This window comes from Aquarana catesbeiana, linkage group LG02 (assembly GCF_042186555.1).
Source record: "Aquarana catesbeiana isolate 2022-GZ linkage group LG02, ASM4218655v1, whole genome shotgun sequence".
Lineage (NCBI taxonomy): Eukaryota > Metazoa > Chordata > Amphibia > Anura > Ranidae > Aquarana > Aquarana catesbeiana.
In genome coordinates, this window is record NC_133325.1 from 419,309,721 (window position 1) to 419,325,738 (window position 16,018).

Genomic DNA, 16,018 nt, shown 5'->3' on the forward strand with positions numbered 1-16,018 from the left:
AGAGCTCTTACTACAGAATGCAAAGGAGCCCATGTTAACACAGCTATAGAAAATGATGCAGTCATTTCCAGCATGCTCACACATTCAGAAATATCAGTAGCATGCTGCGTAGTCAGCCAAGTAAAACAAGACTAGAATAAGTAACATTTATATTAGTTGTTTGTATTAAATAATTTTCCTTGATACACAATGTGTTTAGATCCATAGAAACGAATGATGATTTTCCTGTTAACTTGCCAATTTAAGCTGGCCATAGTTGGAATATTAGAAACATGGCCGGTTCTGCAGGAATCCGCTGACTTCTGTCAAATGGGAAGGTTAACATTTTTGTTGATCAGCAATAGACTGCAGCCGCTGATCAGTGTGCCACTGAGGATCCTTGCTGTTAGAAAACAATATTTCAGTGGGGAGGAATCCTCTATTCCAACTCTCTTGCATGGATAGAGGGATCCATTGGTTTGTTTTTTCCCCAATTCAGCCAGCTGGCTGAAAACATTACATCAATTAAATTTATGGACAGCTTTATCCATTTCATAGGGAAAACCGGCTTTAATTTAACGGAGCTCCAACTGGTTGCTGTTTTTGGCAATAGTTGCATTGAAAGCTGTATTAGTGCAGTGGTTCTCAATCAGTAATCTGTAGAGTGATTCACCTTAGTCCCTGGACCACTTCTCCACCCCTAATCATGGTCATCATTAGCTATAACCACTTGAGTTCCAGCCTGTAATACCCTTTTCCCAGATCATGCAACACTGAACCCAAATTAAATTTTATATTCCTTTTTTTGGAGCCAGATAAAGCTTTCTTTTGGTGGTATTTTATACCCACTGGGTTTTTGTATTCTTTGCTATACGAAGAAAAAAAAAAACAAAAAAAACAAAAAAAAAAAAAATGTTGTTTTGGTTAAAAATACATAGGAATGAAAATGCCAGGGTAGTTTGTAAAACCCCCAGGTGATCTCATGTTTTGCCACAATTTTTTGAAAATGAAGACGTGTGCTGATATTGCCAAACATGGAGCTTGGTAAAGGTACACTGGCACAATATTGTACAGATTACAGCCGGTCTACATAACAGGAAAAGGAGAGCACTGGCTGCTGGGGGAATAACAAAGGTAAGTATTTCTGCCTATTGCTTACCGCCTAGACTAAAGGAGCATTTAAACACTTGCTGTGCTGGGAGGCAAGGTTCGATTCTCATCCATCCATGTTGACAACTCCACACTGCCTAAGGCCTAATGCGCACAAAACGCTTGCTCAGCTCCTCCAAATGCCTTTGCTCCTGGTAGGAGAAAAGGTGCTTAAAAAAAACTTGGTAAAAGCATGCCTAGACACATAGGCGGCTAACATACATGTGGGTTTACAGGCTTAAAAAAAAACAAAAAACAAGACACACCAAATTGCCTCTAAAAGCTGCATTTTTTCTGCCCAGTGTACAAGAGGCCTAACTTTATTTTGTTCGTTTTGCATTGCTATCAGAGTTTTCCTTTGACACATTCACAGAGAAAGAACTCACTGAAACTCATCATTGCTTTTTATCACCTGTACACTACCCAATTAATTCCATCCCTTGTGAAATAAATGCAGTCTATAGCTGTGCTCAGCCATTTTGTTTTTCTTTAATACAAGAACGCTACAATGACAAGGTGTTAAAAGTCCTCAAGAGCCACTGCACTAGAACACCTATTGCCTACAAACACTGCAGGGACACCCCCTGACAATCCCAGTACTGCCCAGGAACAGTAATCTATGATTCAGTTCCCAACCATCCCTCTGCACTGTGTGTAGGTGACAAGCACATTTAAGACAAAAAAAAAAAAAAAAAAAAAAAAAGGATGGATAGTTAACCAAGTGCATATCACATAAATCCTTTGGTTTGTTTTCATTGTAAAAACATTTTTTATATGCGTAAAGAATACATTTCATTTAGTAGTCAGTATACAATTTGGAGTTTAATATAAACAATGTAAAAAAAAAAAAAAAAAAAATCTCGCAATGAGTAATAAGTACTATTATGATAAAAGTAAGACTGTGTCTATGACAAATGTTAAAAGTGTTAAAAAGCTTGTGCTCGGGGGAGGGTTTATCATTTTTTTGATAATCAACATCTGTTTCCCCTATATACATATACAATAATTTGCTGCAAAAAACATACATTTATCTGTAATTTATACAAAGTTACATGCTTAGCATTCATTCAACAGAACCAGACTGTACAAAGAATTTGCACGCAAATGTTCTACTTGCCCTGCACATATAAGTTAAAGTAGTTTTTAAAACAATGTACTTTCAGTACCTACACATTTAAGAGCAGTAGCCATGCAAACCATGTTTTCCTCAATATATAAAAGTATATATGCGTATATATATATATATATATATATATCTATATATATATATATATATATATCCCCAAAGAGTCATGTCCAATGCGGAGCCCTATATACAGTTGAAATATCTGTGCCCTTCTGTTTACCCTGAGAGATCATGCAGTAATTCCCTTGCCAGAATGGCTGATAAAGCTAAAGAAATTAAAAAAAAAAATACATTAAAAAAAAGTTGCACAACTATACACATTGGCTGAGGTCCATTCAATACTTGGAAGGAAGTGCAGTGGGACATTAACAAGCAGTCGTCTTTAGGTAGAGTAGATAAATGTCCATCTTCTTTTAAAGCAGACCTAAAACAAATACACAGCAAGTTATTTCAAAGTCATACTATTATTACAATTTCTACTCTCAGTTATACCCACAGAAGTAAAACTTCACTCATAAAAAACTGTGGGAGGACTTCGCGCTTCAAATCTATCACATAAAAGGTGTCAGTATAACAACCTACAAATGTGCAGCTAAAGTGGCTGTACACATATATATCAATGTGAGTGAACACAACAGTGAATAAACACACATAAAAGTAATCAAATAAATCCAAATCTGTTGGTGACACACATAATCTTCATAAGTGAAAAGTTCATATTGTCCTCTTCAAGAAAACAAAAATCCTGTATGACTGTAGCTGGGATCAGGTATGGGGGATAATGGAGACAGTCTATAAATGGGGGGTCCGGTATATCCGGGCTCTCTAGCCTCTCACCTTAAAGAAGGGGAATACAGGCATCAGGTGTCTGCTGCAATCAGTCCTGCAAAGTGCAGTGCATAAGATAATCCGGGTGTTGCGCCTCTAATGATAAGATGATCTTCTCGGCGTGCAGATGCCTATAGGAACAGAGAAGGGGAGAGAGAGGAGAGGGGTGCCCACCTTGGGCTCCACCGGTCCGGTGGAAAGGTAAAGAGGGAAAAGAGAGAAGTCTCCAATAGTGTAGTAGATTTGACCAAAGTAGTGTTTATTAAAAATGAGGGTGGTCTCTTACATTTAAAACATGATAAACAAGCATAAAAACAAGAGAGAAAGCTGGAGCGGCGTCCGAGGCGCCTCCTTACTAACTTCCGGTTACGTATTAGTCTCTGCCACGCCCTACGCGTTACGTCACCGCTCGTGACTTCATCTGGGGATGAAGTCACGAGCGGTGACGTAACGCGTAGGGCGTGGCAGAGACTAATACGTAACCGGAAGTTAGTAAGGAGGCGCCTCGGACGCCGCTCCAGCTTTCTCTCTTGTTTTTATGCTTGTTTATCATGTTTTAAATGTAAGAGACCACCCTCATTTTTAATAAACACTACTTTGGTCAAATCTACTACACTATTGGAGACTTCTCTCTTTTCCCTCTTTACCTTTCCACCGGACCGGTGGAGCCCAAGGTGGGCACCCCTCTCCTCTCTCTCCCCTTCTCTGTTCCTATAGGCATCTGCACGCCGAGAAGATCATCTTATCATTAGAGGCGCAACACCCGGATTATCTTATGCACTGCACTTTGCAGGACTGATTGCAGCAGACACCTGATGCCTGTATTCCCCTTCTTTAAGGTGAGAGGCTAGAGAGCCCGGATATACCGGACCCCCCATTTATAGACTGTCTCCATTATCCCCCATACCTGATCCCAGCTACAGTCATACAGGATTTTTGTTTTCTTGAAGAGGACAATATGAACTTTTCACTTATGAAGATTATGTGTGTCACCAACAGATTTGGATTTATTTGATTACTTTTATGTGTGTTTATTCACTGTTGTGTTCACTCACATTGATATATATGTGTACAGCCACTTTAGCTGCACATTTGTAGGTTGTTATACTGACACCTTTTATGTGATAGATTTGAAGCGCGAAGTCCTCCCACAGTTTTTTAGTTTGCTGAAGTGTAGTGTGAACACTTTTGACTTTGCGGCAGTTTTGAGAGACATCATCACATAATACTCACGCTCACTTATTTCTATTGCTTTATTCACCAATTCACTTTTTTATTTAATTTGTTTCATTTAGATTGAGACACATTCCTTTATTCCCTATAGCGCGAGGGACACTACCACATTTATCTAAAACTTCACTCATATTCCCTCAGTGCAGCCCACCTCGTAAAATGCTTAAATTCCTACCCATTTCAACAATCTTCACTAGGCGACTTGCCCGCTGCTGCACAGCCTTTGCAAAAAACCTGTCTGGCTCCACTTCCTACTGCACACAAGCATCACAGCCCCATTTATGATGATGGATGAACCATACTCAAAGGCCTCCAGATGTCCAGTGGAGTATGGGTTATTGGGTTATCCATGAATGAATGGGGCAGCGGTGCAAAAGTGCCTTAGGAAGAGGAGTGAATGCTACAGAACAAAAAAGGCAGGCGAGTATTTTACCAAGGAGGCTCCACTCGGGGGGCGGGTTAAATAAAGGGCAACTGTACTAAGGGGGGACCCAGCTAGAAAGCACAGCCAGGTCCTGGACCCCGCTGCACATTACAAAGTAGTTGGGCAGTGTAGCCAGGAACCAAGACCCAACCTGTGACTGGACAGTAAAGGAGCAGCAGCACTCTGAACATACTTGTAGGGGAGCACAGATGATTAAACTACACTGTACAAGGCAGAACAGCCTGGTTAGCACAGAATGCTGATCGTCCCCATATTCTGGATAATGCTATGTAGAGGAATACATAAGGGGGAGATTAAGGGACAGATCCAGGTACTTATTCTAGCAGGAGAATGGCAGGTTGCTTCGGAGATCAGTTGTAAAGCAGCTAAATTGTGAACATAACCAGCTATGGACATTCATCAATGTAGGCAGGGCATGTTTAGTATGCCCTGTCCCTCTGCCCTACTGCCACTCCCACTGTGCATTTGCCTGCAATGCCCAGCTGTCAAAATGGGAGTTCCTGTGTAAATTCAGTAGTCTGGTATATATAAAAAAATAAATAAAAAAAAATATATGGACCTTCAGGCAGTGTGTTTATCAACACTGTGTGACGGGGAGATACAGAGTAACACTGTTACATTTGCATCTACTGTTTAATTCCTATGCAGATCAAAGGGAAGAGCTTCAATCTGCTTATATCAGTTGAAGTAAAACGGACAAGTACAAATAAATTTTTTTTTACCATTTATTAATTTATAGAGATATAGAATATATATAGAGATATAGAATATATATAGAGATATAGAATATATATATATATATATATATATATATATATATATATATATATATATATATACCAAAAGTATTGGGACGCTTGCCTTTACACGCACATGAACTTTAATGGCATTCCAGTCTTATGCCGCGTACACACGACCAGTTTAGCCATCGGAATAAACTCCGAAGGTTTCTCCGACGGAATTCCGTTCAAGCGGTCTTGCCTACACACGGTCAACCCAAAGTCCTACCATCCAGAACGCGGTGACGTACAACACTTACGACGGGACTAGAAAAAGGAAGTTCAATAGCCAGTGGCCAATAGCTTCTGTCTCATACTTGCTTCACAGCATGAGTCGTTTTTGGTCCATCGGAGCAGCATACAGACGATCGGTTTTCCCCATCGGAATTGGTTCAGTCGGAAATATTTAGAACATGTTCCATTTCTAGGTCCGTCAGAATTTTCGAAAAAAGAAGTCCGATGAGGCATACACACGATCAGCATAGACGATGAAAAGCTTCCGTCGGACTTTTTCTGTCGGACATTGTATACAGGGCATTAGTCCGTAGGATTCAATATTGAGTTGGCCTACCCTTTGCAGCTAGAACAGCTTTAACTCTTCTGGGAAGGCTGTCCACAAGGTTTAGGAGTGTGTCTATGGGAATGTTTGACCATTCTACCAGAAGCGCATTTGTGAGGTCAGGCACTGATGTGGAGGAGAAGGCCTGGTTCGCAGTCTCTAATTCATCCCAAATGTGTTCTATCAGGTTGAGGTCAGGTCAAGTTCCTCCACCCCAAATTCACTCATCCATGTCTTTATGGATTTTGCTGGTCCAAATCATTAGCGGGGGTGGGGGGTGGGGTTGGGTGTTATGGGGTGGGGTTGTTTTTCAGGGGTTGGGCTTGGTCCCTTAGTTCCAGTGAAGGGAACTCTTAAGACAGCAGCATACCAAGACATTTTGGACAATTTCATGCTCCCAAACTTTGTGGGAACAGTTTGGGGATGGTGCCTTCCTGTTCCAACATGACTGCGCACCAGTGCACAAACAAGGTCCATAAAAACATGCATGAGCGAGTTTGGGGTGTAGGAACTTGACTGGCCTGCACAGAGTCCTGACTGCAACCCAACAGAACACCTTTGGGATGAATTGGAGTGGAGACTGAGCTAGGCCTTCTCGTTCAACATCAGTGCCTGACCTCACATATGCGCTTTCCCAGAAGAGTTGAAGCTGTTATAGCTGCAAATGGTGGGCCAACTCAATATTCAACCCTACGGACTAAGACGCCATTAAAGTTCATGTACGTGTAAAGGCAGGCGTCCCAATACTTTTTGTAATATAGTGTGCATCTGGCATATGTTACCAAGAACGATTTTCCAAGATATAAGCACTCAATTTTAACCATGAAAAGGGTATTGACCAAATTATACATTTTTCTTACCATTCCCCTTATAGTGGATAATTCAGTGCTCCAATTGACGAATTCGTTCTTCCACCATGCCCTTTTGTCTTGGGTTTTGAGCCTGCCTCCATCCAGCAGAATCTGTTCTTGCCGGTCTCTCACTTGTATACTTTCTTCTGGAGTTAAAACTGTCATCAACCTGAATATAAATCAATGATAAAAATAAAGGGGCCATCAGAGCACAAAAAAGCCGCTAGGGAATAATTTTCCTTACAAATTCCTATTGTAACCAATATGTAAAACACAAAAGTACAGTAAAATTTGTGAACCTTTGACTTTTGGAAGCATTGTGGTGGTCTGATTTTCATCTAAACTATACCCATTTTCAAGGTCCTCATTGCCAGATCTAAATTATCAATTTAATCTGATTGACAAAAAATGGTCATACTGCAACTTCTTCTGTGTAAACTTATTGGATGACCAATTTGTCAGAGAAAGAAATTAAATACAATTATTCAGAAATGATTCTCCTGGGAAAAAAAAAAAAAAACGCTACTTTTTTTTAAAGTTATAATGCCTATAAAAAAGGAGTGCCTCCTCACTGCATTCAACGAATACAATTGTGCGTGTTGATGAAAATATATTTTTGAAGGCGGATCCTCTGCCCACCACCTTAGCACTACAGCTAGCTTCCGCTATCAGTTTTTGTTTTTTTTTTCCCCATTCAACTTAGTGGGTTGGATGAAAAAAAATACTGGAGGAGCTTGCTGTACTAACTATATGATGTTGAAATATACTTATGCTCCTAAGTGGGGTGCTTATGGTATTACAGGCATGAAGCATATCTGGCTGGTAAATTGCTATCCTTTCCTTCGTTGCAGACTTTGTACAGTCTACCACAATCCATGTATTTTTACTATTTGCAGCTGTCCCACACAGTGCAGGCACAAAATCTGCCCTCTGTCTTTTCGCTTTCACCAACACCTATTTTTGGGCTGTTGCGGCACAGTAAAATACAGAAGGGCCTTATTTCTAATTGTTATCCATTCCTACTGAATATCTATTTGGAGGCCTACCCCTGTAAGGCCATGGATCTGTGGGAGACTTGTCCGGTGAACTGTGGGAAAATGCACTGGAAGCAGTGCAAGCTAGTTCTCTTTATAATTTTCAGTGTTTATCGCAATTGTACCTTTTAATGCGAGTTCGTTATACCCCAGTGAAATTGTTTAAAATGGGGCTTTTGTCAGAACTAATCTGTCCAAAATGTAGCAGAGATCATGGGGATCTCATCCACATGCTGTGGAGATGTCCCAAGTTACAGATACTAGACATCTATTCTTGCAACGGTCAATAGAGTATTCCAAACAGACATCCCTTCTGACCCCGGGCACTGTCTGCTGGGAGTTTTTGATATTATACTAGATGCCTTTACTCCAGAGCCTTGTTTCAGGCACGTAAAATTATTCTCCTCCACTGGAAAAGCAACTTCCCCTCCACCCCTTAAGGAATGGCTAGACCATATGGGTACTATAAGAAATGAAAAAGGTTATTTACCAGCATTGTGGACACCCTGCTAAATTTTAGAGGGTTTGGGGAGGTTGGCTTGATGCACCAGGCTTGGCCCCAGTAGAACTGATTATAGATAGGATATTGGGGTAGAATGCTGTTGGTTACTCAATGCTGGTTATTACGATCTGACTTTGGAGTATTCAATATTAACCACCCGAAAGACAGCTACAGCACGGGGCTTAACTGCCGGGAGGGCGTCCATGATGTCCTCCCATTTACCTGTTCCCCGCGCACCACTGCGCATCAGGAAAAATCTGTGTTGGCCGTGTCCAATCACAGATCGTGGTAAATGGCCAATCACAGCAGCCATTTACCACGCGATTGGCGTGTCCAATGAGAGATGATCTCATGTTTACATTTGAGATTATCTCTCATTGAAGGCCCTCCCTCCTCACACAGAGACCACGTGTGAGGAGGGAGAGCTTCTTACATAGTTACATAGTAGGTGAGGTTGAAAAAAAAGACACAAGTTCATCAAGTCCAACCCATGTGTGTGATTATATGTCAGTATTAAATTGTATATCTCTGTATGTTGCTGTCGTTCAGGTGTTTATCTAATAGTTTCTTGAAACTATCAATGCCCCCCGCTGAGACCACCACCTGTGGAAGGGAATTCCACATCCTTTCCGCTCTTACAGTAAAGAACCCTCTATGTAGTTTAAGGTTAAATCTCTTTTCTTCTAATTTTAATGTCACCAGTACGGTATTTGTATATTGAAATCATATCCCCTCTCAAGCGTCTCTTCTCCAGATATCAGACCCTTTATTAGCTTAATTTCCCTTCTTTGTACTGGCTCCATTTCCAGTACATCCTTCCTGAGGACTGGTGCCCAGAACTGGACAGCATACTCTAGGTGCGGCCAGACCAGAGTCTTGTAGAGCAGAAGAATTATCGTTTTATCTCTGGAGTTAATCCCCTTTTGAATGCATGCCAATATTCTGTTTGCTTTGTTAGCAGCAGCTTGCGATCGCATGCCATTGCTGAGCCTATCATCTACTAAGAACCCCAGGTCCTTTTCCATCCTAGATTCCCCCAGAGGTTCTCGCCCCAGTGTATAGATTGCATTCATATTTTTGCCACCCAAATGCATTATTTTACATTTTTCTACATTGAACCTCATTTGCCATGTAGTTGCCCACCCCAATAATTTCTACAGATTTTTTTGCAAGGTTTCCACATACTGTGGAGAAGTTATTGCCCTGCTTAGCTTAGTATCATCCGCAAATACAGAGACTGAACTGTTTACCCCATCCTCCAGGTCGTTTATGAACAAATTAAATAGGATTGGTCCCAGCACAGAACCCTGGGGGACCCCACTACCCACCCCTGACCATTCCGAGTACTCCCCATTTATCACCACCCTCTGAACTTGCCCTTGTAGCCAGTTTTCAATCCATGTACTCATCCTATGGTCCATGCCGACGGACCTTATTTTGTACAGTAAATGTTTATAGGGAACTGTGTCAAATGCTTTTGCAAAATCCAGATACGCCACGTCTACGGGCCTTCCTTTATCTTGATGGCAACTCACCTCCTCATAGAAGGTTAATAGATTGGTCTGGCAAGAAAGATTCTTCATGAATCCATGCTGATTACTGCTAAGGATACAGTTTTCATTACTAAAATCTTGTATATAGTCCCTTATCATCCCTTCCAAGAGTTTACATACTATTGATGTTAGGCTAACTGGTCTGTAATTCCCAGGGATGTATTTTGGGCCCTTTTTAAATATTGGTGCTACATTGGCTTTTCTACAATCAGCTGGTACCATTCCAGTCAGTAAACTGTCAGTAAAAATTAGGAACAATGGTCTGGCAATTACATGACTGAGTTCCCCAAGTACCCTCGGGTGCAAGCCATCTAGTCCCGGTGATTTATTAATGTAAAATTTCCCAAGTCTAATTTTAATTCTGTCCTCTGTTAACCATGGAGGTGCTTCCTGTGATGTGTCATGAGGATAAACACTGCAGTTTTGGTTACTGAAGCCCCCCCGATTCCCTTGTGAAGACTGAGGAGAAGAATAAATTCAATACCTTCGCCATCTCCCCATCCTTTGTAACCAGATGTCCCTCCTCATTATTTATGGGGCCAATATGGTCTGTCCTCCCTTTTTTACTGTTTACATACTTAAAGAATTTCTTGGGATTTTTTTTTCTCTCCTCCACTATGTGTCTTTCATGTTCTATCTTAGCCGTCCTTATTGCACCCTTCCATTTCTTGTTGCATTCTTTATAAAGTCTGAATGCTGATGAGGATCCCTCAACCTTGTATTTTTTGAAGGCCTTCTTGTGCATTGGCTAATGCTCTTATTTAATATGCTCTTAAAGCAAACCATCTCTCCTCCGTGTTATTTGTTCCTAAGATTGTATCCCAATTTATGCCTTCTAGCAAGGCTTGTAGTTTAGGGAAGTTGGCTCTTTTGAAATTCAGTGTCTTTGTATTCCCCTTATGTTTTCTATTTGTGTGATTGATACTAAAGCCAATTGACCTGTGATCGCTGTTACCTAAATTGCCCTGTATTTCCACATCCGTGATCAGGTCCGTATTGTTGGTAATCAGCAGATCCAGTAACGCTTTATTTCTAGTTGGTGCGTCTACCATCTGACCCATAAAATTGTCCTGCAAGACATTTAGGAACTGGCGAGCCTTAGATGAATGCGCGGTTCCCTCCGCCCAGTCTATGTCTGGATAGTTAAAATCCCCCATTATGATAACACTTCCCATCCTTGCTGCTAATCCAAATTGTGATAGGAGATCTGTCTCCCCTTCCTTCCTCAGGTTAGGGGGCCTATAGCATACTCCCAGTATTTTCCCCTTAGCTTCATCCCTTTGGAGCTCTACCCATAAGGATTCCACCTCCTCCCTAGCTCCCTTAGTGAGGTCATCTCTCACATTCACTTGTACATTATTCTTGATATATAGGCATACCCCTCCACCTTTTTTACCCTCTCTATCCTTGCGATAAAGGGTATACCCTTGAATGTTTGTCAGCCAATCATGGGAGTTGTTGAACCAGGTCTCTGAAATTCCCACAAAATCCAATACCTCCTCGTACAACAGTATCTCTAATTCACCCATCTTGTCCGCCAGGCTCCTAGCATTGGTAAACATGCCACGTAGTTCAGACCAGTCGCATATTATCCTCTTATTGGGTGTTCCGAGATTGCAAATAGGACTTGCTACTATACTTACCTTGGGTTTATGTGTTTTGGTCAACCTACCACTAGTGCCCTCAATACTACCCTCTGGAATATGTTCCGCACTGACCATCTCTACCTCTGGACCCTCCCCCCCATCGCCTAGTTTAAAAACTCCTCTAAATTTTTGGCCATCTTCATTCCCAGCTGATCTGCACCCTCCTCATTTAGGTGCAGTCCGTCCCTTCTATAGTACCTTTTATCGACTGAGAAGTCCTCCAGGAACCCAAACCCCTCCTTACTACACCAGCTCTTCAGCCACTTGTTTACTTACCTAATCTCTTTCTGCCTTTCTGGCACAGTGTGCTTCTGTGCTGCAGATCTGTGAGTGCCAACTATCATCTGTCAATTTACAGTAAATACAGTGTCCAAATAGTGCCCATCTGTGTCAGTGTAATTGTGCTCATTGGTGTCACAGTGCCCATCATTGTCACCTGTCATCAGTGTCACCTGTCTTCAGTGCCCACTAACAATGTCTAGAAAATAATTTTCAGCTAAGGAGGCGTACAATATTCTTGCGGCCGACAAGAGCAACGGGGAGCTCTCTGCTTCGGATTCCTCCTCAAATTCAGATGGAGTCTCACGTTAACTACAAGCCTTTCCTAAACAGTGGAACACTGACAGCCACAGAGGAGGATGATAGTCTGCCCGCCAGATGAAGGTGTTCTGGTGTGGAGGCAGAGCCATCCACCAGCACTGTAGTACCTCGGCAAGAAGGGCCAAGTACCAGTGGGGTGTCACCTCAGTCCCAAAGGGTTAGGTCCCATGACAGCCTTCCCTATTCCCTTCAGAACCCCTTGTGGCTTCCTCCTAATTCAGGAGTAGCCAACATTCCCCCTTTCACTGCCCAGCCAGAAGTCCAGGTAGATAGAATTGTTCTACTTAATTTATACTGAGGACCCGCTAGCGTCAATTGTGGCCCAGTGCAACCTGTATGCACAATTCATAGCAAGTAACCCAACGTCCTATTATGCCCATCCCTACAAGTGGAAAGCCCTAACAGTGGAGGATTTTTTTGGGCCTCACATTCTGTATGGTACTAACCAGAAAAAATTAATTACGTTCATATTGGTCAACCCTCCCCATCCACCACATGCCCCTCTTTTCCTCAGTAATGCCCAGAACCAGATATCTCATGATGAGGTTCCTACACTATAATGATAATACGCAGTGCCCTCCCCAAAATGATCCAAATTATGATAAGCTTTATAAAATTCGGCCACTACTAAATTATTTTTCTGAAATCTTCCCCCAGTTGTTACCAAAGAACAACACATATGTGTGGATGAGTCACTTATCAAATTTACTGGCAGACTGGGCTTCAAGCGATTTATTCCCACCAAAAGGGCCCGCTTTGAGGTGAAGCTGTATAAATTGTGCAACCGAGCCACAGGGTATACATATGCCTTCAAGGTATACGAAGGGATAGACACCCAGCTGCATCCCCCTAATTGCCCAGACTACATGGGATTAAGCGGGAACGTAGTTTGGGAACTCAAACCCACTCTTGGAGAAAGGCTACCATTTGTATGTAGACAACTTCTATACGAGTTTGCCCCTGTTTTGCAACCTTCACAGGAAGAACACTCCAGCATGTGGCACCGTAAGGAAGAACCAGAAGGGCTTTCCTCAAAGACTCATCAACAAGATGTTAAGAAGAGGGAGACGGCGAGTTTGCGGAATGAGGAAATTCTGGCTGTGAAGTGGAGGGACAGAGGGGATGTCTACATGCTATCTTCGATCCACAATAATACCTTCGTGGAGATCACCAGGAGGAATGGCCCAATCCAAAAACCAACATGTATCCATGAATACAATAGGTTCACGGGGGGGGTGTCGCCTTCAACGACCAAATGCTCGAACCCTACCTTGCCACAAGACCAACATATCAATGGTATAAAAAAGTATCAATTTATTTGTTTCATTTGGCCATATACAACACCTACCTGTATATAATCTACCACAACTCCACTGAAAGCCCCCAACCCTTTCTTGGCTACCAGGAGGAAATCACTGCCCTTATATTCCCGAACGGCCCACCAGAAAACATTTGATCCGATGTGACTAGCAGACTCTCCGAACGCCACTTTGCAGATAAAATCCCTCCCAGACCAACAGAAAACATCAGAAAAAAAGCCGGGTGTGCTCCAGAGGAGGAGTTAGAAGAGACACCACTTATTGTCCTCAATGTCCTTCCCAACCAGGCCTCTGCATAGGTGACTGTTTCTGCCGTTACCATACTTCACTACATTATTAGTGAAGTATGGTAAACATAACCCTCACACCCCTTATGCCACTGCTTGCTCTGTAACTGACCCTGGCTTGTTATTCGACCACACTTCTGCCTACTGATTCTGTACATACCTCTGCCTGATCTGGAACTGACCCTGGGCTGTTTGACCATGCTTTTTGCCTGCCTCTTGGACTGATCTTGTACCCCGCTACTGGACTAGTGGGATTCATAACACAGGGGTCTCACATATATGAGGGGCTCCAAAATATTTTTTCTGGATGAAGCCTCTACCCTTGTCCCCATTCTGTCCTGAATGAGGCCCTACTTCTGCCTGATGGACTTCATCATGCCTCTGCCTGTCGCATGAACTGGCCACACCACATGGACCATGTTCCTGCCTACTACCAGGACCAATATTTTGGCACTGCTGACAATCTCTGCCTGCACTGACCCTGGACTGTATATGGACAGTATCCCTGCCTGCTTCTTGTACTGACTATGGACAGTATTCCTGTCTGTTTCCTGGACAATTGCGTTCGCTGTTGCTGACCAAGTCCCTGCCTGCTGTCTGGAACAGTGTTATCCTCCTGTGGACAACTGTGCTACTAAAACCACAGGTAATCTTTTGTTTACCCTTTGCTTGTCAGAATGTATTTTGGGGTGTAATTCTTGGCATGTGCATGCCATGTGTCCCTAGAACACCTGACAGTGTTCCTTGCATGTTGGGCCTCTGTATGTAGCCAGGCTGGGCAGAGTTTGCGGGGACCCGCGCTGAGATGTACTGAACGTCCATTGCTGAATCTGGAGAGAGCTTTTTCTCATTAGCCGCACATCATCTCTGTCATGTGGGATACCTTGCAGAATCTTTATTGTTGTAAGACCAGCACATTGCCCTTATCTAATTATCCTTTTATAATGCATTTGCACAAGATAATATGTGTGTGTTTTTTTTTATACTAATGTAATCTGTTTTCTTACTAGACACCTGACTATATGTCTGTAAACCCCCTGAAGAAGGGCATTAAGCCAGAAACGATCGTTGGGTCTTACAAAGAGCAGTTTTGTATATATGTATCTATCATTCTACTTGGATTTGTATATTCCACATGAATTAATTTTTAATCCATTAATGTTTTGTACCATATCTAATAAACGTTATACATGTTATATTACTTTGCTGTTTCCAGTCACTCTCAAAATCCCATTTCCAAGGGGGTTTCCTTCCTTTTTTGCTTCCAATACCAGGATGTGGTGACTGTCTACAGCTTTTTTATTGTTCATGTATATAGTTTTCTAGGACTATTGGGTTTCTTTTTCCTTGTACTGACTATGGACAGTATTCCTGCCCGTTTCCTGGACAATTGCATTAGCTGTTGCTGACCAAGTCCCTGCCTGCTGTCTGGAACAGTGCTATCCTCCTGTGGACAACTGCGCTACTAATACCACAGGTAATCTTTTGTTTACCCTTTGCTCGTCAGAATGTATTTTGGGGTGTAATTCTTGGCATGTGCATGCCATGTGTCCCTAGAACACCTGACAGTGTTCCTTGCATGTTGGGCCTCTGTATGTGGCCAGGCTGTGTAAAAGGCTCACACATGGTATCACCATACTCAGGAGTAGCAGAATGTATTTTGGGGTGTAATTTTTGTTATATACATGCTAATGTGTTGGAAATCTCTTATTAATGGACAACTTTGTGTAAAAATGCGTTTATTTTTTTCCCAAAAACTTCTGGAAAAAAAATGAACCATTCACAAGACTCATTATGCCTCAAATTATACATTGGGGTGTTATCTTTCCAAAATGGGGTCATTTTGTGGGAGTTTCCACTGCCCTGGTGCTCCAGGGCCTTCAAAGTGTAATAGGTAGTCAACAAGTTAATTTATGCTCCTAGAATTCCCTGCATTTTGGGCCTCTTTATGTGGCTAGGCTGTGAAAAAGTCCCACATGTGGTATTCCCATACTCAGGAGGAGTAGCAGAATGTATTTGGAGTGTCATTTGTGGTATGCACATGCCATGTGAGAGAAAAAAAAACTATTAGCCCTCATGCACACAGGCTGTTAAAAAAACGTTATGAAAACGCCAGTATCTTTGCAGT

The 16,018-nt window shown here is 42.1% G+C and overlaps 1 protein-coding gene across 1 annotated transcript in view; it reads right to left on the reverse strand.

Moving 5' to 3' along the window:
* Positions 1-2,372: 2,372 nt before the first annotated feature.
* LUZP1 (leucine zipper protein 1) overlaps positions 2,373-16,018 on the reverse strand; it is a 116,442-nt gene continuing 102,796 nt past the window's right edge. The window contains exons 3-4 of the mRNA XM_073615451.1: positions 6,959-7,118; positions 2,373-2,678 (exon numbers count right to left, since the gene is read on the reverse strand). Coding sequence (XP_073471552.1) covers positions 6,981-7,118 — 138 coding nt within the window. The 3' untranslated portion in view covers positions 2,373-2,678; positions 6,959-6,980. The remainder of the gene's footprint in view (positions 2,679-6,958; positions 7,119-16,018) is intronic.